Here is a 23,845-nt window from a genome sequence, read left to right on the forward strand (position 1 = left end):
ATCAGCCCCCTGACATAGTTATTTACTAACAATGGTTACTCTAAGAGGTGTGGTTATTACACCTGAGGTGCTGCCAACAGATTGACCAAGTGAGTTGTTTGCCTTGTGTGTAATTGCTAGTAACAGAGAACCAAAGTCACAGACAGGAACAACTGGGATGCAATTAAAAGTCCATATGAAGCTCAAGTTAGAAAGAAGTCCACCTCTCAGTACCCAACTCAGACACGCAAGTCCAAAAATCAGCAAAGTACTCAGAATCAGCCCCTACCACATCCACTAAACCAGTGATTACTGGTAAATAAAAAGACAGCACGTACTACAAACTAGTAACTTACCACCAGCAGCAGAGCCTTGCTCACTCTATCCTGCCCCACCACCGCTGCTGTGAAAATAAATCCTTTTATCTGATACAGGACAAGTACAACACTGCAACAATTCACTGCCATTTCTGAAAACTGAAGCAAGTACAATGCAAACAACTCAGGCTTCTCATACTCAGCCTACCAACTGTAAGGAATACCACAAGTGTGGATGGCAGCCCTTTCATTTGCTCCCATAGATTTTATTCTCTGGGAATAAAAACACCCTTTTGAGAACTGACACACAAGGCAAGGCAGTTGAGGCTTTATAGAGAAATATCAGGACAAAACTCCATGAACAAAAGTTGTTTCATAAAGCATATATAAATATGCCTTTAATAGAGCGTTTTCCTTGTTTTCCCATCCCACCCAGAAGTGAGTGGCTGCAGAGCAAGTTCTCACACTTGGGCAGAGGTCACGGAGCTTTGCGCAGAGGCTCTGAGCACTGCCACAAACCACCAGTAGGTGTCAAAGCAGCATGAAATCCTGCCAGCTGCCTTCCCTGGCCAGGGCAAGGTCTCACCAGCACTCCATGTACAGGATACACTCCCTTGAGTCCACACTGCCAGAATGAGCTGATCTCTTCCGCAGGAGGAATCAGCTCCATTTCAGACAGCCACCTCAGACACAGTTCACATGCACGCATTTGCAGCAGCCTACAGAGAGCTCATCTTAGAGACAACCGTTCTGAGCTGCAGTTACATGCTTGGCTATACCACATGGGGAGGAGACAGGCTTTGTCCCAGTCACCAGATATCATCACAGCCATTCTGCCACAAGAAAACGTCCAGGGCCAGCACTGAGGCTACATGACCCCATCTAGGTGCTCTGGGTCTTGGGCAGCAGATGCTAAAGCACTGCAAGGATCATCTTCTCTTTCTTCTTCCTCTTCCTCCTCTTCTCCTCAAAACGGTCAGTAGCATCAGCAAAAAATGTCACCTCATCCTTGGCCTCAATCTCTCTCTTCAGGTACTGGAGTCCTGCCATGTTGAATCCCAGCACATCCTGCAAACAGACCAGCACCACACTGTTGGGCACATGACAAGCTTGTTTGGGGGCAGAGGGTCCTGCACTGGCCACCCTCTACTAAGAAATGATGAAAGCAAAATAGCCCACAGATTTAAATAAACGTAGAAGAACAGTCAGTCCTGCACCCTGCTCCCCACAGTTCTCTCAAGAGCAGCTATAATCCACTGTATTTGCTGAAAGACAAGATGCTGACAGGCACTAGTTGCATCATTCGTGAGATTAGTAGCCCACAGAAAAGCCCAAGAGAAAGAGAGAGTCAGAGCCCAAATACTCAAACAAATCCAAGAGCAAATGAGGGAGGGAGCACAAGTGCAGGCTCATCACTGGATGGTCTCACATCAGGAAGAACATAAGGAAAAGGCAGCCTGTTTGCACCGGAGGAAGATGAAATGGGCTCAGACTCCCAGCCAACTTTCCCACTGGACACCACAGACAATACACGCACCCAGACACTGGCCCATCCTCTTACTCCAGATCCCAGGGGGAGGGTGCAACACTCACCCGGGCCTCACTGACTCTGGAGATGGTGGTTTTCTTCAGGTTTTCTATTACTGTCACCAGCATGTGGTTGCCTGTGATCTGCCCAAAATGTATCCTGGGAACAAAGCAGGCAGTGATGTATTGCAGCATTATCATTGGAAACATCAGAAAGTCTCTCACCTGCACCTGTGTTCTGGACACAGGATTTTTCTTAAATTAGGCCAGCCAGGCATGGGCAGATTGACCTGAAAAAGCTATTTTCTGGAGTTTCTCTTTAAGTGGTTCAAGGGGAGGGTCTCTGTCAGGCACTCTCTGAGGGTACGGGCTCTGCAAAGACCCTGTGCCAGTCAACAGTGCCTTGATACAGGATCTTTATACAATGAGACTTCAGGGACCAGGACCAGCAACCCCATCTGGGCATGTCAACACTGCACCCAGTCAATCCATTCCCACACACCATTTGCTGCAGCTGCAGTTGATTCCTTACCTCCTGCAGAGACCACATCTTTATTCCCAACAATGCTTCCCAAGAGCTCCAGACCAGAGACATACGAGAAAACCCACTACTGATCAGAGCCCTGTTAGGGCTGTCTCAGGTTCAGGTTCTGGACAGCAATAGCAACCAAACTGACACTAACAGATCCATCTGGGCAGATGAAAGACTCACTTGAGCAGGAAGAGGAGAGCTCGGCACAGGAGTTCAATTTCTGAGCCCAGGTGAATATACTCATTGAACAGTCTGAGCAGGTCAGGAACATAGGAGAAGGGCAGCACCAGGAGAGACTCTTCCAGCTCACTGAGGAGAAAGCAAAGGGATAGAAGCATTAGTCTCAGCCACTGCACTGCTACAGATGAGCAGGAAGCACTTCCGTATAGGTAGGTTCTGGTACAAAAGCTGTGCTAAGCAAGACTGCTGGTCTTTGGCTGCCCACAAAGCACAGCGCACCTTCACAGACTACAGCCCCGGTCAGCAGACATCTTCTGACACAGGGAGCAGGCACACAATCTTCCCTCCTCAGCATTCCCAAACTGTTCTTCACATAAATGTGCACTTCCAAGCAGCCAACTCACATACACAAGCTCCATCCAGCACTCCCCATGGAAGCAGCAATTTCCATTCCCCAATTCTACGCATGAGGCTGCCAGGAACAGATCTCAAGACTCTCTAGCACTGCCCAAACCCAGCATGAGAGACCATTCCAGGACCCCAGCCAGTCCTGGGCCCAGAAATGCAATACTTGGTCACAAAGCTGTTCAGCAATAAGGCTCTCAGGACTCACCTTGACTTGACCTTCTTGAAAACTTCTAGCACGTATGCAGAAGGCTGTAACAGAGGAAAGAACCAGCTCTGCATATCAAGAAACATTCTAGGACAAACATGTGCCTTAAGGTCTGTTTCACCCAGTTAAAAACATGCAATCACATCTTGCGAGATGATCAGGCTGACTATAGCAAAGAGGAAACTCCAGCTTCAATCAGTCTGAGAAGTTCTCCCTCCCCATAACATAACCCCAGACTTCTCGGATACTCCAAACTGGTGAAGAATATTGTGAATATTGGAGTTTATATTCAAGCAGCTAAATCATCTCATATGCAGTTCAATGAATCTTGTACAACCTGGAATGAAAAGCCTCGTGAAACAGACAAATTACAGAGATAAAACCTTACTCAAACTCATCTCCCAAAGACTGAATTCCTGCTTATCTGCTGAAAGTGTTTGGCAGATGCAGAGCAGAGCTGGGAATTGCCATGGGAAAGTGCCTAACTACTAATTCATAGGATTTCATTCACTTCCATTTGGTCTATTCGGCTTATAATTAAATATACCTATATTCACAGGGGAGGGGGCAGAAGGGCTCTTGTAAGGTGGTTACAGGTGGTTAGAAGGAAGACAAAAGGCTGTTCCATCTGGCATAGACATACTCCTCAGAGAAAGTGAGAATGAAAAAAGCAAAGATCTTCCTAATGGTAATTCAAAATGCAATCCAGGAGTACACATTGGAATAAACCAGGAAAAACAAAACAGAATCAGTAACTGCTGTTCCAGTGCCACAGAAATAAGCCTGGGCAGATACCACACAGCCCTGTCTTGCTCAGAGCTGCCCTGCTGTGGTTACAACTGCAGAGGCAGTGATTTAGGGTCAGAAAGCCTTCACGTGCTTCCAGCTCCCACTTCCTGAGTCAAGGCAACAGAGTAGGTATGTTGGGACAAGTGCTCCACAAGCAGCATCTCTCCCAGGAAAGAGGGTAAGTGACGGTCAGTACATGAAGTCTTTCAGTTCATGGCCTGACATACTGAATGCTCATCATGGTCAATTCACCACGTAACAGGATATGTCATAACTTGTGGCTAATGTTTTTACCCAGTAGACTAGCACATTCTTCCAAGGCTTTGGAAACAGGTTCAAATCCCCTTCTTTGTACAATAAGATTCAATTAAACATCACTTGCTTCCAAATAATTTGCTAGCTACTGAGCCATAGGATTTCATTCACTCCTCTTCAATCTATTCCACTTGCATTTAAGTACGCCTCTATTCCAGAGGAAGGGAGAGAATGGCTCTGGCTGTGTTTGTTGCTGTCACAGGGTGGGAGGCACAGCGATATGGTACTCTATCATGCATTCCTGGGGATGCTCAGGTATTTTGGGTAACATGGCACAGCTCCTCTGGAATATATCATGGCAACTGATATATATCATAGCTCCTCTGCTATATCATGGCAACTGCACCCTCCTGGCAGCAGGCACAGGAAGGGTTTGAACTAGCTTTCTCACATCTTGGAGAATACTGTCAACTGCTGGCTCATGATAAGGTCCATGATAAGGTCATGGCTACCATCAGGGTTATGTATAACCCTGATGGGGTGAAACATTTGTAACACACCTCCAGGATATTAAAAAATACCAAAACCCACCACCACAAAACCCCCAAATTGTGTTCACTTTGCACAAGCAGAAGTGCTGAGTTTTCAAGTTGACCCAAGTAGTTAGTCCACAGCAACCCAGTGCTTTGGCTCAGCCTGCAAATGAACCAGCCCCACTCCAGTTGAGAATGGGCCACAGCCTGTGGGCATTCCACTTACTGTAATATTTCCATAGGCACGGAGGATAGGATTGACAGGAAAGGGAACCTGGAGATACAGAATGGATCAGAATGAGGTAGGTGTATGTGTACAAATGCATATGCACAGAGAAAACTTTAATCTGCAGTAATAAGAGAGCTTTTATCAAGTGTTTTCCTGCAATTTCACCTCCACCCTCCCCAGAACATCGATGAAGCCTCATTTACAGACAATCTCATTCTCAGATGTGTACGGCTAACTCAAACATGCATGAATCTTCTTCCACTTCTTCATTGTCACTTTTCCCACTTATACCACAGCCCCTTATTTTGCAGGGAATGTTGAGCTGAAGGCAAAGAATAGGCTTTGAGATGAATTTGCAGCAGCATGCTCTCCCAAGAACAAAAACATCTTACATCCTACTGTGACTTGAAACAAAGATCGTTGGAAAGAACACCCCACCAGCCATGCCCAGAGCAGTGCCATTTTATTCTCCAAAAGACTTCAGCAAATCTCTGCTATTTCCAGCTGTTCCGATTTTACCTGCATGCTGAGCTGGAAGGATACACCCAACACCCTTGGGATTGGCACATTCCTCAGTCTTTTACCTCTTTTCCTGCAGCTTTGCATATGGCCTTGTGCTCCTTCAGTTTTGCCATCTCTTCTCTATACAGCTCAATAGCTTCCATGATCCGCTCAGCCTGTGCAGCACAGGAACAGCACATCAGTGACACCAGAGAAGCGAAAGCAAAGCTCAAGTCCAACTGGACAAATGGAGGTGGAAGCAGTGAGACTGATGTGGAGCATCACAGGACATCTCACTCAGAAAGGTAACCTCTATTCCAGACTGCACCGCTACCCTGAGCACACTAATCATGTCCTGAAGATGTCAGAACATGATCTGCGTCAAAAAGGAGTGTGACCAGCAGGTTGAAGGAGGTGATCCTGCCCCTCTACTCTGCTTTTGTGAGACCCCACTTGCAGCACTGTGTGCAGTTCTGGTGTCCTCAACGTAAGAAGGACATGGAGCTGTTGGAGTAAGTCCAGAGGAGGCTACAAGGATGATCAGGGGCTAGAGCACCTCCCGTATGAAGACAGGCTGAGAAAGTTGGGGCTGTTCAGCCTGGAGAAGAGAAGCTGCGTGGAGACCTCAGAGCAGCCTTCCAGTATCTGAAGGGGGCTACAAGGATGCTGGAGAGGGACTCTTCATCAGGGACTGTAGCGATAGGACAAGGGGTGATGGGTTTAAACTTGAACAGGGGAAGTTCAGGTTAGATATAAGGAAGAAGTTCTTTGCTGTGAGGGTGCTGAGGCACTGGCACAGGTTGCCCAGAGAAGTGGTAAATGCCCCATCCCTGGCAGTGTTCAAGGCCAGGGTGGACAAAGCCTTGGGTGGCACGGCCTAGTGTGAGGCGTCCCTGCCCACGGCAGGGGTTTGGAACTGGATGATCTTAAGGTCCTTTCCAACCCAAACCATTCTATGATTCTATGATTTCCCCCACTGCCCTGGGTGCTCTCTGCTGCAGCTTCAGTTGTTGTCTTGACACTGAACTCTCACTCCTTACCCCAGCAAGCAGCACCCCTTTGAAGCAAAGTCAGGGTCAGGCCATTTTGACTACTCAGATTAAGGATCTCCTCTGTATTTACAAGAGCACCAGACTGTTGAAATCTGTGCCATGAAATTACCCATCCCCACACCTTCCTGGTACACCTTCTGCCTCAGGCACTGCAATACATTTCTACCTTCCACAGATGCCCACAGGACTGAGCAGCCCTTTGGGGAGAGGCCTGGAGCCTAGAGAACATCCCATCTGCCTTATGCTCTTTTGGGCTGCAGATCCCAAAGGGCAAGAGCAGCCCCATCTGTCCCACACATGACAAGCAGAGAAAGCTGCAGCTACAGGAACCTCATGTGTTCCCTGGAGAGGTCTTGGCAGAATTCCTGGCGCCTGATCTCCAGAGTCATACTCTTCCCTGTGGGCCATGGAGCAGGACAGACTGCTCTTGCAGGCACAGGTAAACTGCCCTTATGTGACAGCACAGGTTACTCTTTCAAACTGATGCTCCAACCCCCAAGAGAGTGCTGAGGCACAAAGCAGTGCTGGCAGACCCACACAATCTTACCGCTTTGATTGTTTCAATGGTCTTCTTTCCTGCCAGCCCCGTCTCTCCTTGTGTCTCTCCAGCCACCTACAAAATACAGAGTCTGCATCCTACCACAATCCATACTAAGAAAACCAGCCCCATTCCCTGAACTGGTTGTTTATCTGGGAAAATACTGTACTTGCCAAGTGCATAGCTCTTCCTGAGGAACAGAGGTGCTGTGCTAACACTGAGCTCTGGGAGGCATGTAAACACAGCTCTTGTTCTGCCAACAGAGGCTGAGTAATACAACCAGCATCAAAACAACCAGCAGCACAACCCAAGCACCTAAGCAAAAGGGATCAGGCTCTCGCACCAATCCTGCGCTACATGGAGTTGGAAGCAGAGTCAGAAAGCAGCCTTGGTACAGAGCTGGTATGGACCTGGACATTGGAGGTATTAAGGCCTATAGCACAGCAAGGTTTCAGTGTCCACAGCTACTGTGTTTGGCCAGCTCCACACACTCTCCTGAAGTTGTCTGTATGAAGTATCAGAGTCAACTACATCATGGGGCAACCACAGCTTCATCAGCACCTTCCCCCCTGCACCTCCTCAAAGCAGTGAGATTACCAGTCCTGACACCTCCATCCTTCTGTAGGATGCCTCCTACAGAAGTAGTTATTCCAGCCTCTGTACAGTCCAACTGACACACACTCAGTGCAACTCACCACAGGCTGCTCTTCCTTCGCCACACTCTCTTCATATTCAGCTTCTCGTTCCTACAGTGGAGGAGAACACAACATATTAACAGAGGTGAGCAGGCAGCAACCAAAGGTACAAATCCCCTCTAGACTAGTCAAGCAAGGGAACCTGCACCTTCATGCAGCTTGTTGCAAAACCAGGACAAATCAGCAGGGATCAACAATAACAGTGCAAAATACCCACTTGTCCCTGGTCCCAACCCCACAGAGAACTCTGGAATCTCCCAGACTGAAAGAAATCAAGGTCTCTGCTCTGGATGCAGGAATAGCCCATAGATAGGCCACCAAGCTGGGATGGAGACAACAGCAACTCAGCACCAGACCTTCCAGCTGGCACATAACACAGAAGAGCCTAGAGAAGTCCCAGGGTTATCCTAGCCTGCAAGAGGAAAGAGCCTCCTGTCTGGCACCTCTCACATCAATAGGGCCCCATCGATGTGTAATTCACTACTAGTGTATTCATGCCCATCTTGTTACTCAACCATGTTTTTCTGGCATCTGGAAAAGGAACTGTCTCTGTGTCTCCTTTTACCATCATCATTCCTAGCACACCAACCACTGGGCATCAAGATGCTGCCTAAGGGTCACCTCAGCTCTCATATCAAGACAAGTCTCTGAGCAGTCTGATACAGCTTCAAGGTGAGCCTGTGGTGAGCAAGGGGTTGGACTGGACTCTGACACCAGAGTTTCCATCCTGCTGAAGTCCTTCTGTGAGTCTACGATTCACATATATACATGCTACATGAATATATGCTTCAAATGGAGTAGAAGGGACTTATTCCATCATCCCTAAGCTCTGGGGCCTGCCTCTGAGATAGAATGGACCTGTCATTGTTGGAAAACGGGAAAACAAGACAAACTGCATTTAACAGGAGCAGTCCTCTCCATTGGTCCACAACAGCCATCTGCTGAACTGCCTACAAAGCACACGCATTGAAAGGAGCACAAGAGAATAAGAGAAGGTCAAACAGTGTAGCCAACAGACCTGTTGAAAAACACAGCTCTAGAGGAAAGTCTGGGAAGCAAGAGAGAAGCAAAGCAGACAGCAAGTCAGCCAGGCATCTGCAATGCAGCAGACGAGCTAGCACCTGCAGCATCTGCAGTGCTCGCTCTAAAAAGCTCAGGGCAACAGTCCCATCATGCCAAAGATGCCAGTCAACCCTGGGCACCTTGACAACAGGCTGCGGTTAGCAGTGAGTAATCTGCCAAGTGTGGAGCCAGACTCCTCCACAGTGAAAAACAAAGAGGAAGTTTTTGGCAGGAAGTTGTCTTTGGCAGGAAGGATGCAACTCTCACCATCTCCCTCTCCTCTTCCAAAACAAGTGGCTCCCTCGTCCTTTCCCAGAGGCGCAGGGACTTGTCATGGGATGCTGACACCACGTAGTCTCCATTGGGACTGAGTGCCAAACACCAAACCTCCTGGTGATGCCCCTGCATGGCAGACAGAAGAGGTAAGACAAGAACACCACCCAGTTCCCACTCCTGAGGGAAGTGCTGCTCATACAGGGATAATGCTTGCTTCCAACAGTCTCCAAAACTTCCTACCTCCAGTGTCTGGATGTGCTCAAATTTATCTGCATCCCACTGCTTAATCTTGCTGTCCTTCCCAGCTGTGAAGAAGAGATGGGATTTCGCCACGAACTGCAGATACATCACACTGGAAGAGAAAAAGGTTCAAATTCACCCATTTGGGGAACACTGCAGACCTACCCCCACACTATGCTGGACAAAAGGGTTATTGCTGGATCACAACCCCTTGGAGACAAGATAGCCCACAGCCCAGAGATGCTGTAAAATTTGACTGACCTGTCATCATGGGCAAAGAGAGAGCGGTGACAGTCCCCAAAATCCAAGCCCCAAACCTTCACATTCCTGTCAGCGGAGCCGGTTGCAATTAGAGTCCCATCCTACAGAGCAACAGCGAGGAGGGTGTGGGGGAACTGGCTGGCAGGCCCATGAAGAATTGCTGCTGAACCAGTGACTAAGAATGCTGAGTATACAGACACCTCCTGAAACATGTCCCCCCCAATCCCTCCATCTCCTCTCGCCAGGGTGGCCCATGCTTGTGCTACTAGCACAGCCCGCTGACAGCACCCTGCCTCTCTTCTGAACCTCTGCAGGCATTTAAGACTTTAGCTATATCTTGACATTTTTGGTTTCCGATAAGCCTCCTTCCAAGAACACCCCAGAACAAGATACAGCCCAAGAATGAACAGGCATGAGGAGACTGCTCCACCTCAGCACCTGCTTTCTGCTCCCACTACCAAAGAATTCGAGCTCCTCTCACACAGTCCGTAACTTCAGCAGAGAGCAGGCTGTATCTCTCAAGATGAGTGTAGGGAACCACCACAGCATTTTGATTTCCACATGCTCACAGAATGCCCTGGTCAGTTCTGTCATGACCACTACTCAGTGACGCTCCTGGTGAGCACAGGACTGCAGGATAAGGAGGGGCTTGCTGCGTCCCATTAAAAAACTGCTAAGTCAGAGCAAGGAGGTGGCAAGAAAACATTATCCTAGAGGCCTTGCTGCCAGCAGAGGTTCTTGCAGTCATTCGTATCATCAGAGTCCCACCTAACACACAGCCCTAATGATACTTACATAGGAGATGTCCATACACAGCACTGGCAGCTTGTGTCCATACAGAGAGAGGAAAAACTGAAGCAGAAGAAAGGTGTCTCAGTTAGACATGCTGGGTAGAGATGTGTGCAAATCTCAAGCTCCAGACTAGCTCTACTCTGCCTCGGGAGTGCTCTCTTTCTAGCGCTGCACCACTTTCATTGTTAGCAGCAGGGCCATGATGGCACAACTGAGATGAGGGTGGAAGTACTCAAGCAAACTAAGCTAACACTGGTGCTAATCACTGCTCCCTAAGGAGTTTCTCTCTCCTCTTCTCTGCCTGTCAGTGCTGGTCTGTCTCGTGTCACTCCCTAACATTCATGTGCTAATACACAACTCATAAAACCACAATACATTGATCAGAAGGAAGATTCTCCTCTCCCAGGCTTTACCTCTGCCCTATTTATGCCCTATTTAATGCCATGTGTGACACATTCATCTTTACAGTGCCTCACAGCTCTGGAGTACCACCATGCCCTCAGGGTTTAGAGTGAACCTTGCCACATGCAGGTTCACAACATTTCCCAGATGAAAAATTATCTTCTCCCCAGTGTTGGCCAGCCATGGTTCTGACAGGTTTGCTAGCAAATAGGCACCTGAAGTGGGATGCATGGTCTCTCTATTAGTGTCCCACAATAAACAGACACTTTTCCTACGTATTCCCAATCAGGCTACAATTATATCACTCTCTGCGCAGTCTCACAGCCCATTTGTACCTGGAGTGTGTCAACATAGAAAACTTTCACAGTGCAATCCAGCAAGGAAACAGCCAGCAGCTTCTGGTTGGGGCTGTACCTCACACAGAGGACATCTTCATCCAGCTGCAAAACACGCACATGTTTCATGGAAAGCCTGGCAAGAAGAAGAGAAAAACAACAATTGTTATCCCAAACAAACAAGTTGGGAAGAGGTAAAAATACAACTCCCAGACTGCACCCTGGGAAAGCAAGGTAATTTTAACACGCAGCATCTCATTCCTCATTACAAGAAGACAGGCCTAGAAATAAGCACAGCACTGCAGGCTGATAAACTTCACTGCTAAATTTACTGCTTTCTGAGCTGGAGGCCCATCCTGTGATTAGAAGCTACACTCCCACAAAAGCAAGGGATCAGAATGTGGCAAGTGTCCTTGAAGTGTCTGAGCAAAGCTCAGAGCTTCACAAAACAGCACTGAGCTCACACTCTTCTCCATATGTTCCACACCCAAGTCATGGGCACTTGTTACAATGCACAGTAAAGGCCAAAGCATCCATCAGTGACAATGAATACTGCAGCTGAATATAGTCTAGAAAGGTTTATTTTCTCACCTTTTCTGAATGCTGCTCTCATCCTTCACAAGCTCAAACTCCCAGAACTTGACACATTTATCAGCACCTCCTGTCACAAAGCCACGCTGCAGGGGAAAGAAAAAAAACCCCACCATATTTGAAACTAGTTTTGCTGTAACCCAGAGAAATTCTACAGCAAGGAACTGTCAACACACAAGGTGGTTTTTGAAATGTCCCACATTCCTACAGTATTAATGACGAAGTGGACACCACCAGGAGTACTTGCTCTGGTTAGATCATGCACTACCCAGTGGCTGAGCAACAACAACCATTTCAAAAGCTCTGACAGAGACCTCAAAGGCAAAGACTCCAAATGTTGAGACATGGACTGAAACTTTGGGCCTGAAAGCATTCATCTCAGCTGTAGGTAATGATGTGCTTGTGTTTTGTCAGCAAGCTGATCCTCTCACTCTTACCAGATCACACACACCACTTCTCCTTCTAAGGGGGAAGCACAAGCACAGCCTTCTAAAGGTAGAAGAGTTCAACGTTATCCCTTTTACATTAGTAACACAAGAAAATCTATCCCCTATGTTTTAATCTGTAGGGTGAATGAACCTCAGGCAGGTTACTACTTGCTATGGTTTTGATTCCACTAAAAACCACTCCAGCTTCTAGTGCAACATGAGAAAAGTAAGACAGGCATATACAACAAACAGAAGAAAGTGGAAACTGAGAGAAGCCAATATGAACCTGAATTGTGGTAATGGAGCAAAATTGATACAAGGAGTAAAAGACACAAATTTCTACAGCTAGGGTGGTTAGGCCAAGTAGAGTGAGTTAGGGAGGCTAGTATGAGAACTATTAAACAGCAATGCTCAGTAAACATGGGTTCAGGAAACATTTATCATCTGTTGTGCTCAAGAAAAAAAAAACCAAAACAAACATGTTGCATAATCACATTACAAAACAGCAATGAGAAACTGCTCCAAAAACTCACAAGGCTGTCAAAAAGCAGCTACCCGTGTCAGACATTTATAAATCAATGGTTCAGATTCCCCAAATCCAAGATTTTTACAGAGGAGAACGATGTAGAATCATAGAATAGTTTGGGTTGGAAAGGACCTTAAGATCATCCAGTTGCAACCCCCGCCATGGGCAGGGACGCCTCACACTAGACCATGTCACCCAAGGCTCTGTCCAGCCTGGCCTTGAACACTGCCAGGGATGAAGCATTTACCACCTCTTTGGGCAACCTATTGCAGCACCTCACCACCCTCACAGTAAAGAACTTCTTCCTTATATCTAACCTGAACTTCCCCTGTTTCAGTTTGAATCCATTACCCCTTGTCCTATCCCTGCAGTCCCTGATGAAGAGAACTCTCTAAACTCTCAATGCCCATTCTCAGCAACTTTGGAAATACAGAAGGCAGAAACTAATGTAACACTATAATTCAGACAGAGTGAACAGGCAGGCCTGGTAACTGTGAGCACGGTCAACAGAACTAACAGATAATCACAGTTTCCATCAAACAAAGGGAACTGAATATGGAGAAGAGAGCTTATGGAAAATTAATTTGTCAGGGATTATCCTTTTCCTTAAGATCAAAAGAGTTAGTTAAGTCCTTGGATGGATCCCAAAGGCACTGGTGCATCTGGCACTGGTGTAATCCCAGATTACACAGAGTGCACCCAGATCCTGGGGCCACCAGCAAAAAAACTACTACAGTAACTGAAAAAGTACAAGAACTAGAGCCTGGAAAACACATCCTGCAGGAACACAAGAAGTTCACCCTAATGACCACCAGCTAGATGGGAAGGATAACTTGGTCACTCAAGAAGAGTGCCACACAAAGGAAAAACCTCACTACGCTAACAAAATCTTTAATTCAGCAGACAAGCAGCAAATTAAACTGCTTCATCAGCCACTGCAGCAGGTTACAGGGGCTAAAGCTCTCCACAGCTAGAACACATCCACGAGGTCTGTACTGCTGCACACACAGGCTCCACCAGGGAAGTCCAAGTGTTCTCGATCACGCAGAAGCCAGATGAGGTGATGAAGATGAGGCTCCACTCAGCCCAAAGACTTACTGGCATGTGCCACACAGCTAGAGAGGTATTTCAGCAAACTGTGCCTGTATCCAGTTTAAAGTTCTTAGACACTACCAGCTGCATCCTCCATCTCCCAGGATGAAGGGATCCCATGCTCTCATCAGTAGCACAAACACACGACAGAACGTGCAACAGATGATACTTAGAAGGGTGGCTGAGTTACCTGGTCTGGTGAAAGAGCAAGGGACCACACCGCTCCGTCATGAGCATCAAGTGTCTCCATCAGACTCCCAGAAGCCAGGTCATACAGCTGCAGCTTCCCTGTCTGGGGAGAAAGATATGCCACAGAGGACTAATCAGCCCCTACACGACACATGATAGCTCCCAGAAGAGCACCCCTGCCACCCATCTCCCTAGCAGCCAGCTTCATTAGATGACTGTTACACACATGTCCAAAATCCTGATCCCCATCAGTGACTTGCCAAAGCTATCCAGCTCAAGAAGCCACAAAAGCTACATAAAAAATCTGGGAATAGAGCAGAACCTGACTGTCAGAGAAGTTTTTTTACACCTAAACCAGAATGCTCCAGATGAAGAGATGCAATGTATTTTCTGTAAGGCTGCCTTCATGACATTTTCATAGCGTATTTCCAGAGCTGGCCAGTCTGGAAATGCCCAGGTCTGGAAATATGTTATCAAAGCTGTTTCTGGAGTACAGAAGCACACTGCTTACCTTGGTGCCAACAATGACCTGCCGATCTCCTGGGACAAAGAGCGAGCAGAGCGCGTACTCACAGTCCATTGTCCGGATGCACTGCAAGGTTGCTCTGGGGACAAAGGCAAAGCCCAAAACCTCTTATCACACACACAGTCTGTCCCACTGAGACATGCTCCACGGTGGCCTCTGCCCAGGGCTATCTTTTCAGCTGGGGCCAGAAGATACACCACCACCATGCTATGACCCAAATGCTATCCAACATGACCGCTAAGAACATTTTCCATAAAAACAGGCCATTACACAGTCCACCATCATGACTTCCTGCTGTTATGAGCAAGGACAGCTCCTGTCATTCAGGAGACGAAGGAGAAGTATAAGACAGCACGCTGAAAGGAAACAGAGCTTGAAATCCACAGCACTCAGGAAACACTGGGACAACCCTCTAGATCAAAACAACAGCCTACTCAGTCTAATACTAGATCCTTCTGATATGATGCCAAGAAATCCACACGTTCCCAAAAGAACAGGTAGTAGCTAATTCAGCGTTAGTACCTCTTATTAAAAAGGAAAAAAACCAACGAAATACAGTCTATACTGTACTGCTATGTATGACCTCTGTGTTTAGGTATTTATCTTTTCATACCTGCCACTAAACTTAGCCTCAGTGCTGCTTTACAGCAAGAAACTCCATGAGCTAATTATGTAGTTTTAGCTCCATAGCTTTTCAGTTTCCCTAAGAAGGAAAGAAGCCAAATAACTTTCTATTTATTTCCTTTACTTCATTCACTATTTTCTATTTCTCCATCATCCCCTTGCACTGCCCATCCAAACACAGCATCCGCGAGTTCTGGGAGACTGACCCATAGGGCAAAGGGGAGTGACACAACTGGTCTGCATACCTGTTCCAAATCTTTACAGACTCTGCAGCTGCAGAGAGAATGGCAATGTTGTCAGAGCTGAAAGCCAATGTCCTGACATCACTGCGGTGGCCTCCAATAGTTATCTTGGATGCACGGACAGCCTGTGGGACTTGGGCTGGCAGGTTCAGGTTGTACGACTCAATGATGTTGTTCTGGAGCAGCAGAACGATCTTCAGCTCTCCTTTTGGAGAGAGAAACAAGTCAAATGACCTGTCAAATTAGACCAAAGAAAAAGAGCTGTACACAAGGGCAATAAGACAAAACGTAGGAGGGATCAAATATCAAGAACAACTGAGAAAGAGGAATATAGACAGAGTGCATGCCACAAGCAAGTCCTCACTAAGTCACAGAGGTGTGGAAGAAGGGCACCACTTGTCGAAGAGGTATGAATGGACTGGAGATCATGGCAGGCCGCTCCCCAACTTCAAGCGGAACACATGTCAAGGGGTAAACTTCTTCCCCCTCTCCCTATATTGAGTTATGCAGAGTTCTTCCCAAGTAGCTACACAGCCACAGCTCAGCCTCTACAACAGGCTTTCCACTCACTTGATTTTAGAAGAAGCTTTGATGTTAGTCACCCGTTGAATCTCCTCCTGCAGGCTCAGCTCCACACTCTTTTCAGGCTCCTCTTCAGAGTTCTGTCTAGGAATGCCAGATAATGGAGAAGAGTCAAATAACACAGCACTGACAACACAAACTAAACACAGAGACAGTGAATAACAAGGAAACCACTTAGCCTGCTGAAAACAACCGCCCACTTACCCAGCAGTGCTAACTACATTTTAAGAACAGGGTGAGACAGTGAAGATCATGGTGGTATGCAGACTACTAAAGAGACAAACTGCCCTAAAAAAAGTCTATCTCTTCTGGAGCCAAAGCACTTAAACAAGGCATGTTAGAAAGATGGATGCAAAACAAAAAATGAATACAAAAATGGCTCAGTGTCCAAGAGGGTGTCCCTCAGGGGTCAGTGTTGAGACTGATCCTGTTCAACATCTTTGTCATTAATGTGGACAGTGGGATTGATGCACCCTCAGCAAGTTTGCTGATGACACCGATCTGTGTGGTTCAGTTGATAGGCTGAAGGGAAGGGATGGGATGCAGAGGGACCTTGACACTCTTGAGAGGTGGCCAAGACCAACCTCATGAAGTTCAACAAGGCCAAATGCAAGGTCCTGCCCTTGGGTCAGGGCAATCCCAGGCACAGCTACAGGTTGGGCAGAGAAGAGATTCAGAGTAGTCATGAAGAGAAGGACCCAGGGCTGTTGATCGATGAGAAACTGAACATGAGCTGCTTCAGTGTGTGCTTGAGCCCAGAAACCACCCGTGTCCTGGGCTGCATCAAAAGGAACACGACCAGCAGGTCAAAGGAGGTGATCCTGCCCCTCTACTCTGCTCTTGTGAGACCCCACTTGCAGCACTGTGCGCAGTTCTGGTGTCCTCAACATAAGAAGGACATGGAGCTGTTGGAGCAAGTCCAGAGGAGGCCACGAGGATGATCAGGGGCTGGAGCACCTCCCATGTGGAGACAGGCTGAGAAAGTTGGGGCTGTTCAGCCTGGAGAAGAGAAGCTGCGTGGAGACCTCAGAGCAGCTTCCAATGTCTGAAGGGGGCCTATAAGGATGCCAGAGAGGGACTCTTCATCAGGGACTGGAGTGATAGGACAAGGGGTGATGGGCTTAAACTTGAACAGGGGAAGTTCAGGTTAGATATAAGGAAGAAGTTCTTTACTGTGAGGGTGCTGAGGCGCTGGCACAGGTTGCCCAGAGAAGTGGTGAATGCTCCACCCCTGGCAGTGTTCAAGGCCAGGCTGGACAGAGCCTTGGGTGACACAGTCTAGTGTCACCTGTCATGGCAGGGGGTTGGAACTGGATGATCTTACAGTTCTTTCCAACCCAAATGATTCTATGATTCTATGATTCCAAAACAACAGAGAGCTGTGTCTGAACAGGAGATCAGCTTCTGCTCATCTCCTACCACTCATCTGAAGTCCTCAGCCATTGCCAAAATCCACCTCCAGATTTACATGCCCTGTGCTTCAGTTTCTACCTTGGAGCCAGACCTCTTCCTAAGGGCTGTTGTAAGGCCCCTGTTAAGTGCCAGGATACCCAGAAAAACACTTAACATGAATCAAACATTTAGAAAGCTCTCACCTGTATCTCTGCCTGCTGTAAAACAGGAGATGAGGTATCAGAGTCACTCTGACTTCTGAGATAAAACTCTCATTCCTATACATCCTATCAAGGACTTTCTTTGATGCACCAAGCAGTGTAAATATGAATATCAGGTAGATGTGAGCAGCTCTAAAAAACCCATTTTACGTCTATTCATTTGCACACATTAGCTTTTTTTGCAGGGAGGCATTTCCTTAGTCTCTGGGAGTAGTGTTGCTCAGACAAGCACCAGGGATGTACAGGAATAGTGACCCCAAAATAGAACAGCTAGCACAGAGAAAACGACAAGTAGCTTGGAGTTCAACCACTGTTTCATGCTGCTGACAGGCTTTTCTAACGGTTCTCTGGACACAGACAGCACCCAAATACATCCAAAAGACTACTTACTTGGCTTTTTTCTTTGCTTTCTTCATTTTCTTTTCTAATTTCTTCTGGATTTCCTCTTCAGAAAGGACAGAGAACACTTCCAGAACAGAACCTGTTCCCTAAAGACAGGGCAAATAAAGTCAAAGGCATGCAAAGCCCTGGTTGTACAGAAATCACCCAAAGTCTCTACCAGCCTTATCTACAGCTTGATAGCAGAGCCCCACATTACTTACATGGCAGGCCAAAATCTTGCCCGTTTGGTCTGTGGCAAGAGTTACTACTCGGTCTCTCCCTTCCCGCATAATGGATCCAACTTTGGTGCACTTCACAAGGCGCTACAGGGAAAGGAGGAGAACAACTCTGGTCTGAAAGGTCAAGTGATCTTCTCAAACTAACTCCAAAATCTACTGGCAAGTTAAGTCAAGAGGAAAAGGGGGAAATGAACCTACAGGGTCCTACAGGGTCCTACAGGGTAGAACAGCTAGCAAGGATAACCTAGGGACAAAACAAGCATTGTGTGAGCTACAAGCTTGTCTCCTGAAGTTTTGCTGCTTTTTAGCTGAAAATAATTATTGACAGGCTCAGTGGAAGAATTAACTTAAATGCCTATAGCTTGCCGGTAAAGACAGAGCTGATTTTTTATGCTACAACAGCAGTAGAGCTCAGTTCCCCTGTCAGAAGAGGCAGAGGTGGTAAGAACAGAGACTCTCAAACAGGCGATTGAAGAGAGAGAAATCCGCTGGAGAAGAAATTGGAGAAGTATTTAACAAGGTCAGGTATCTACCATAACTAGATGCAGTCTGAAATCTGAGCAGGACCCCAGAAAGTTCCACTGGAAAGACAGTCAGTAAAGTCTCCACCAGCAGCGCAGGTGGGAATGGCTTTCTGCAGTCAAATCTCACACTGTATTTTGTTATGGTACAACTCTGACTGCTGCTGAGGAAGATGTTAAGAAGCAAACCAAGAATTACCACAATTTCCCCAGCAAGCTAAATATGACACTTGGGGTATAAATGCAACACAGAGAAGCAATGTGTGAGCAGCTCTAAAACTCCTGCTGGCTCTGCCAGCAGCACCATGCAAACAGGGTGAAGATACAACATCCCGCAGACAGCACGGAAAACTGAGCTTACCTCCTCAGGATGCTCATCCAGCTCTAGGGTCTCATCCTCTTCAGTGTTTTCTTCTGCTCCAGGTGAAGACCCTTTGCTTTTCTTGGATTCTGGCTCATCAGGGTCTTTTATCTGTTCATGGACAAAAAGAACATAAGGAGTACCTTCAATCACAAGAGCTATGGTGTTCTGGTTTCTGTCTCACACTTCATTTCCCTGGAGGAACAAGTCGCTAGTGTGCACCGCAACAAAGGAATGGCCTATAGCATGTCTGTAGACACCAAACGCTGAGTCCTCCCCTCCTTATCATCCACCCACAAGACTATCTTCTCTAGCCATAAGACAGAAAGCAGGAAGATCTGACAAAATCTTGTTCTGGAAGTGCTCACGGCTCCACATGAAAGCTCAAAGCACAGAAAACAGCCAAGTCTATCCCTAGAGCAGCTTCTGGACCCCTCAGACAGCAAAGACATTGCTTTGGCTCAGTTTCCCAGAACATCAACCTGATTTAACATGTTCCAGTCCCATCTTAGTCCAAAGACAAGCAGCTAGGCAAGGCAGTAAAGGGTTACAAGGGTGAGTATCTTACCTCCTGGATGTATGTGATATCCCACACCCTCAGCTCACTGTCCGCACTCCCAGTGACCAGACGCTTCTCTTCAGATACCAAAGCCATCCCCCAGACCTGTCCAGAGGCACAATGTGAGGAACTGGCTTATGGCTCCTTTAACTATTGTAACAACAACAGAGCATCTTTAATTGATTTACTTAAACAGCAACCACCAGGAGACTGGATCTAGCCAGGACCTCCTCCAGGGGCATCTGTATTGGAGTTGTCACCCACTGCATGTGGAAAGTTTGGAAGTTTCTCATTTGCTCATCCCTAAAGCCTAATGACAAACAAAATGTATCACAGTGCCAGTTTACAACTCATGAGAGCAGGGAGAGAGCAAAGTGAACCATGTGTGAGGTGTCCCTGCCCATGGCAGGGGTGGTGGAACTAGATGCTCTTAAGGTCCTTTCCAACCCAAACCATTCTGTGATTCTATGACATATAATCCCAAATCCCTCCAGGCCAACAGCTCCCCACACACCCTCTTTACCTCAGTACGGTGACCAACCAGAGTTTTGAAGCAGTGCTGGGTGTCCAGATCCCACCATTTCACCAATGTGTCTTTGCCGCTGGTATAAAGAAGAAATCAAAACATGAGGAAAGACTGCCAGAGCTCACATGCTTAGAGAAGTGGTAGAAACAAAAAAAAAATAAAAATCTAAGCCATGCCACAACATCTCACAGAGCAGCTGCTCAGATGTGGAATTTTCAAGCTATGCAAGAAAAAAGTATAGCAATACAAAGGTACTGCATAAAGGTATCTAGCACATCACTGAAAACTGCTTCCTCCCCTGGATTCAGCTGCAAGGCCCAGTGTCACACAGCCTCCTTTCTCACTTATTTAGGGTAAGAACAACACTCTTTACTTAGGGTGAGAATGGTAAGTGCAAAGTCCTGATCAATTCTAAAGCTGCCTCTAAAACCTGCCCTCCACATTCTCAACCTGTGTCATGCCTGTGCATTGACCAGGCTACAAGAAAAGCAGATTCCTTCATTCTGAACAGTGATTTGGAGCTGCTGCTCCTAAGATAATTACAGCTGCTTCAGTCCTTCAAAGCCCCTGTAGGATTAGATCTCCCTTAAAACACATTTCTGGACACGTTATGCTACCCCAATACTACAAGAGCACCTGAGAAAAGTAATTTGAACATTTACATAGACTCTCTCAGTATATCCTACAAGATTTAGTACTCTTTTGGGGGGGGTTGTAACTTCATTAGTGCCTATTTTCCTTAATAAGTTTCAACTAAATCAAAATATAAAACTTGTTCCATTAGTAAGCTCCCTCAAGAGAAGTAAAAAATCTGATTACAAGTGGTATTTATTGTTAATCCATCTCTTTTGTTACACAGGATCCAAAGATACCTGTAAACTGAACATATGAAAGTATCACAAAAAAGTCTGTACACAAAGGACTGCAGATAGCTCTTTGGGAAAAAAACCCAAACAATCTAAAGTAAGGAAGCAACATTTTTATTTCAAGAAAAGCAGGATTTCTACTCTGTTAATAAAACAAATAGAGCAGAATTCTTTATCTCAATTTGGAATTAAGAAACATTTCTAAAGCTGGCCTGCAAGGACTTGAAATTGCATTAAGAAACAGGCACCATCTACCAAACCAACAAAATACTACTTTTTCCCTTGGAAACAACAAAAAAAGGCACAAAAAGCTTCTTCTAATTTTACACTGAACTGATTGCATGTAGGTTTCTATTAAGCTATTAGGTGACTATTAATAAACAAAGAAATCATTGTCTGGTATTTGAGTATCCTCTGTCAACCATTTATTATTAAAGGCATAGTGTCACTATTCAACATGAGCTTGAAAAGCTCATGTTGAATAACTGAAAAGCAACTCAAAAAACTGTCTCTCAATTAATTCCTATAATGCTGCTTACCAGAAGGCAATTTTTCTGTCCTATGGCTGTGTGAACTACAGCTACAGAAGGTAAGTCTGCTTAATTCTTCACAATAAACAGCAAAAATTGCTATGTACATAATGAACATTTCAGTTCTGTGTGCCAAATTTGTATTCAGGCACCAGACTTAAGAAATCCGTGGACATGGCAAAATCATAGTCTAAAATGCTGGTGCGTCTCAGATACCATGACTCGAGAAGGGAAATACAAATGGCTGTAGCACCCAAGATGTCTAAATTGCAAGTAAAACCATGGCTGCTTTCCTGATCAACTACCACACTTAGTCTGGCTCACCTGGTGACCAGCAGGTTCTTCTCCTTCAAGAAAAGGACTTGAGTGACAGCATCCTTGTGTCCTCTCAGCCGGTACAGACCGCTCTCATTGATGACATCCCATACAATGACATCTGTATCCTGGAACAAACAAGAGTGTCTCTAAGGGACTGACATTTGTCTCTGCAAAACATCTCTCTCTGCTATGAAACTAAAAATATTACCTAGGAGCACACTTTCTCCCTCTGAATTTGAATGTCAGGGATGATTAATGCAAGTGACATTCCTTCCCCAAAGGCGCATTCAGACCAATAAATGCACCTCTGCCCCAGATGAGCTGCTTTTGCTACTCCTGACTTCACAAGCTTCTTCACTTTAACAGCTCTACTGGTACCCTGCTCCTGCCCTGCATCCCAACTGCTCTCCCAGCCTGATAGGCAGAGGCCACATAACCCACTTAAAATACCAAACATTTTAGCACAGGTCAGCCTTCTCCATGGAGCATCTCTATGAAAGGGCTGTCCGCCAGATATGTAACCCTCACCTTTGAGCCAGATACCAGCCGGCCACCCAGATGGTCATACTGCATGGCTGTAACTGCAGCCTTGTGTCCATTGAAGGTGATGTTCACTTCTCCACTTAGGAGGCTGAAGACACGGATGGATCCATCTTCATACCCAACAGCCAAGTGCAACCCATCTGGAGAGGGGCAGAGACAACTGACCTCCTGCTTAAGACCCTTAAGGATAAGAACCTGCAATTTTTAGGAGACAAAACACGTATAATGTAGATAAATGACATGTTAGAGCCAGATACTTATGCGACAGAAAGTATATACTGTACTCTTCTACTGAACTTCCAACTGAGCACTTCTGCCACTTTAGAAGCTCATTTTTCTACTTCCTGCACCAAATACAGTGTCATTACCTCCATTTTACAAGTGACACAGCAGCTAGAAGGGAAGTAATTTCTCATAATCAAACAGAAAACTGGTGCAGAACGAGTCCTGGAACTCCAAAGCCAAAATTTCTCCCCCTACATTTTAAGTGCCAGAAAGCAAAGAACATTGGTCAAGTATAAAGCCTCAAAGCTTCTTCCTGACTCATCGTCTCTTACTTGGTCTTTCTTTCTCAGATCTTTTTCCATAGGCTACACAGGAACTTGAGAAAGACAAAAACATCTCCAAAACAACATGCCAGCAGTCAACGCTCTAGGGGCTGTAAAGCAAACCCTGAATTCAGTTTGCAGTGGACAGCAGTACTTACTATGATTTCAGAATCTGACAGGAGGCAACATGTAGCAAAGTCCTTAAAGTTACAGCTCACAAACCCCTATGGGATACAACTTTCAGAGGGGAAGCCCAGTTCCACAGCCAAAAACACAAATTCCACAACACGCCTATTTCATCCCATAAGTTTCTGGTCACCAGCTAAACAGAGAAGAGCTTTCCAGTCACTATGACAGTAATTACTCTTCCTCAATTGAGATACCAAAGGCAAATCTCGAAGAATCAACAATGAAATTCAACCAGGGCGCATCCATACGCTCACACCACGAACAAAAGTTGGGGCTGTTCAGCCTGGAGAAGAGAAGCTGCATGGAGACCTCCGAGCAGCCTTCCAATATCTGAAGGGGGCCTACGAAGATGCTGGAGAGGGACGATGCTTTCCCTTAAAGCGCAGCCCACTAACACAAAGAGCTTTGCTCCAGGTGGCCCTAAAACGCCACACATCACACAACTATCCCCCCACGCCGCAGGTTGCTGCCCCCACCAGCGTGTGCGTGCCCGCCCGCCCCACAAAACCGGGCCCCGCTCTCACCTTCTCTCCTTTCCGCGTGTCCCACACGAAGACGTGCTCGCAGGCCGGCACGGCCACGCAGCGGCCCCGCTCCCCGCGCAGCGCCACGAACGCCGCGTTACCCTTAGCGCTGCCCACCAGCCCGAAGAGCGCGGCCGGCCCGTACCGCAGGTACTGCCGGGTGAGGCCCATGGCGGCGCCGGGCTGCGGCGGGAAGGCGCTGAGAACACCCGGCTGCGG

The 23,845-nt window shown here is 46.7% G+C and overlaps 1 protein-coding gene across 1 annotated transcript in view; it reads right to left on the reverse strand.

Moving 5' to 3' along the window:
• Nucleotides 1-664: 664 nt before the first annotated feature.
• The window catches only part of WDR3 (WD repeat domain 3), a 34,574-nt gene continuing 11,393 nt past the window's right edge, over nucleotides 665-23,845 (reverse strand). The window contains exons 2-27 of the mRNA XM_030471969.1: nucleotides 23,627-23,825; nucleotides 22,351-22,560; nucleotides 21,829-21,947; nucleotides 20,106-20,184; nucleotides 19,592-19,687; nucleotides 19,024-19,134; nucleotides 18,124-18,225; nucleotides 17,912-18,009; nucleotides 15,897-15,992; nucleotides 15,330-15,560; nucleotides 14,446-14,539; nucleotides 13,936-14,037; nucleotides 11,700-11,785; nucleotides 11,109-11,244; nucleotides 10,375-10,431; nucleotides 9,580-9,680; nucleotides 9,319-9,430; nucleotides 9,070-9,204; nucleotides 7,741-7,791; nucleotides 7,055-7,120; nucleotides 5,539-5,631; nucleotides 4,952-4,999; nucleotides 3,149-3,192; nucleotides 2,536-2,664; nucleotides 1,890-1,983; nucleotides 665-1,364 (exon numbers count right to left, since the gene is read on the reverse strand). Coding sequence (XP_030327829.1) covers nucleotides 1,209-1,364; nucleotides 1,890-1,983; nucleotides 2,536-2,664; nucleotides 3,149-3,192; nucleotides 4,952-4,999; nucleotides 5,539-5,631; nucleotides 7,055-7,120; nucleotides 7,741-7,791; nucleotides 9,070-9,204; nucleotides 9,319-9,430; nucleotides 9,580-9,680; nucleotides 10,375-10,431; nucleotides 11,109-11,244; nucleotides 11,700-11,785; nucleotides 13,936-14,037; nucleotides 14,446-14,539; nucleotides 15,330-15,560; nucleotides 15,897-15,992; nucleotides 17,912-18,009; nucleotides 18,124-18,225; nucleotides 19,024-19,134; nucleotides 19,592-19,687; nucleotides 20,106-20,184; nucleotides 21,829-21,947; nucleotides 22,351-22,560; nucleotides 23,627-23,797 — 2,817 coding nt within the window. The 5' untranslated portion in view covers nucleotides 23,798-23,825 and the 3' untranslated portion in view covers nucleotides 665-1,208. The remainder of the gene's footprint in view (nucleotides 1,365-1,889; nucleotides 1,984-2,535; nucleotides 2,665-3,148; nucleotides 3,193-4,951; nucleotides 5,000-5,538; nucleotides 5,632-7,054; nucleotides 7,121-7,740; nucleotides 7,792-9,069; nucleotides 9,205-9,318; nucleotides 9,431-9,579; nucleotides 9,681-10,374; nucleotides 10,432-11,108; nucleotides 11,245-11,699; nucleotides 11,786-13,935; nucleotides 14,038-14,445; nucleotides 14,540-15,329; nucleotides 15,561-15,896; nucleotides 15,993-17,911; nucleotides 18,010-18,123; nucleotides 18,226-19,023; nucleotides 19,135-19,591; nucleotides 19,688-20,105; nucleotides 20,185-21,828; nucleotides 21,948-22,350; nucleotides 22,561-23,626; nucleotides 23,826-23,845) is intronic.

The sequence above is a fragment of the Strigops habroptila genome, chromosome 2 (assembly GCF_004027225.2).
Source record: "Strigops habroptila isolate Jane chromosome 2, bStrHab1.2.pri, whole genome shotgun sequence".
NCBI classification, from domain to species: domain Eukaryota; kingdom Metazoa; phylum Chordata; class Aves; order Psittaciformes; family Psittacidae; genus Strigops; species Strigops habroptila.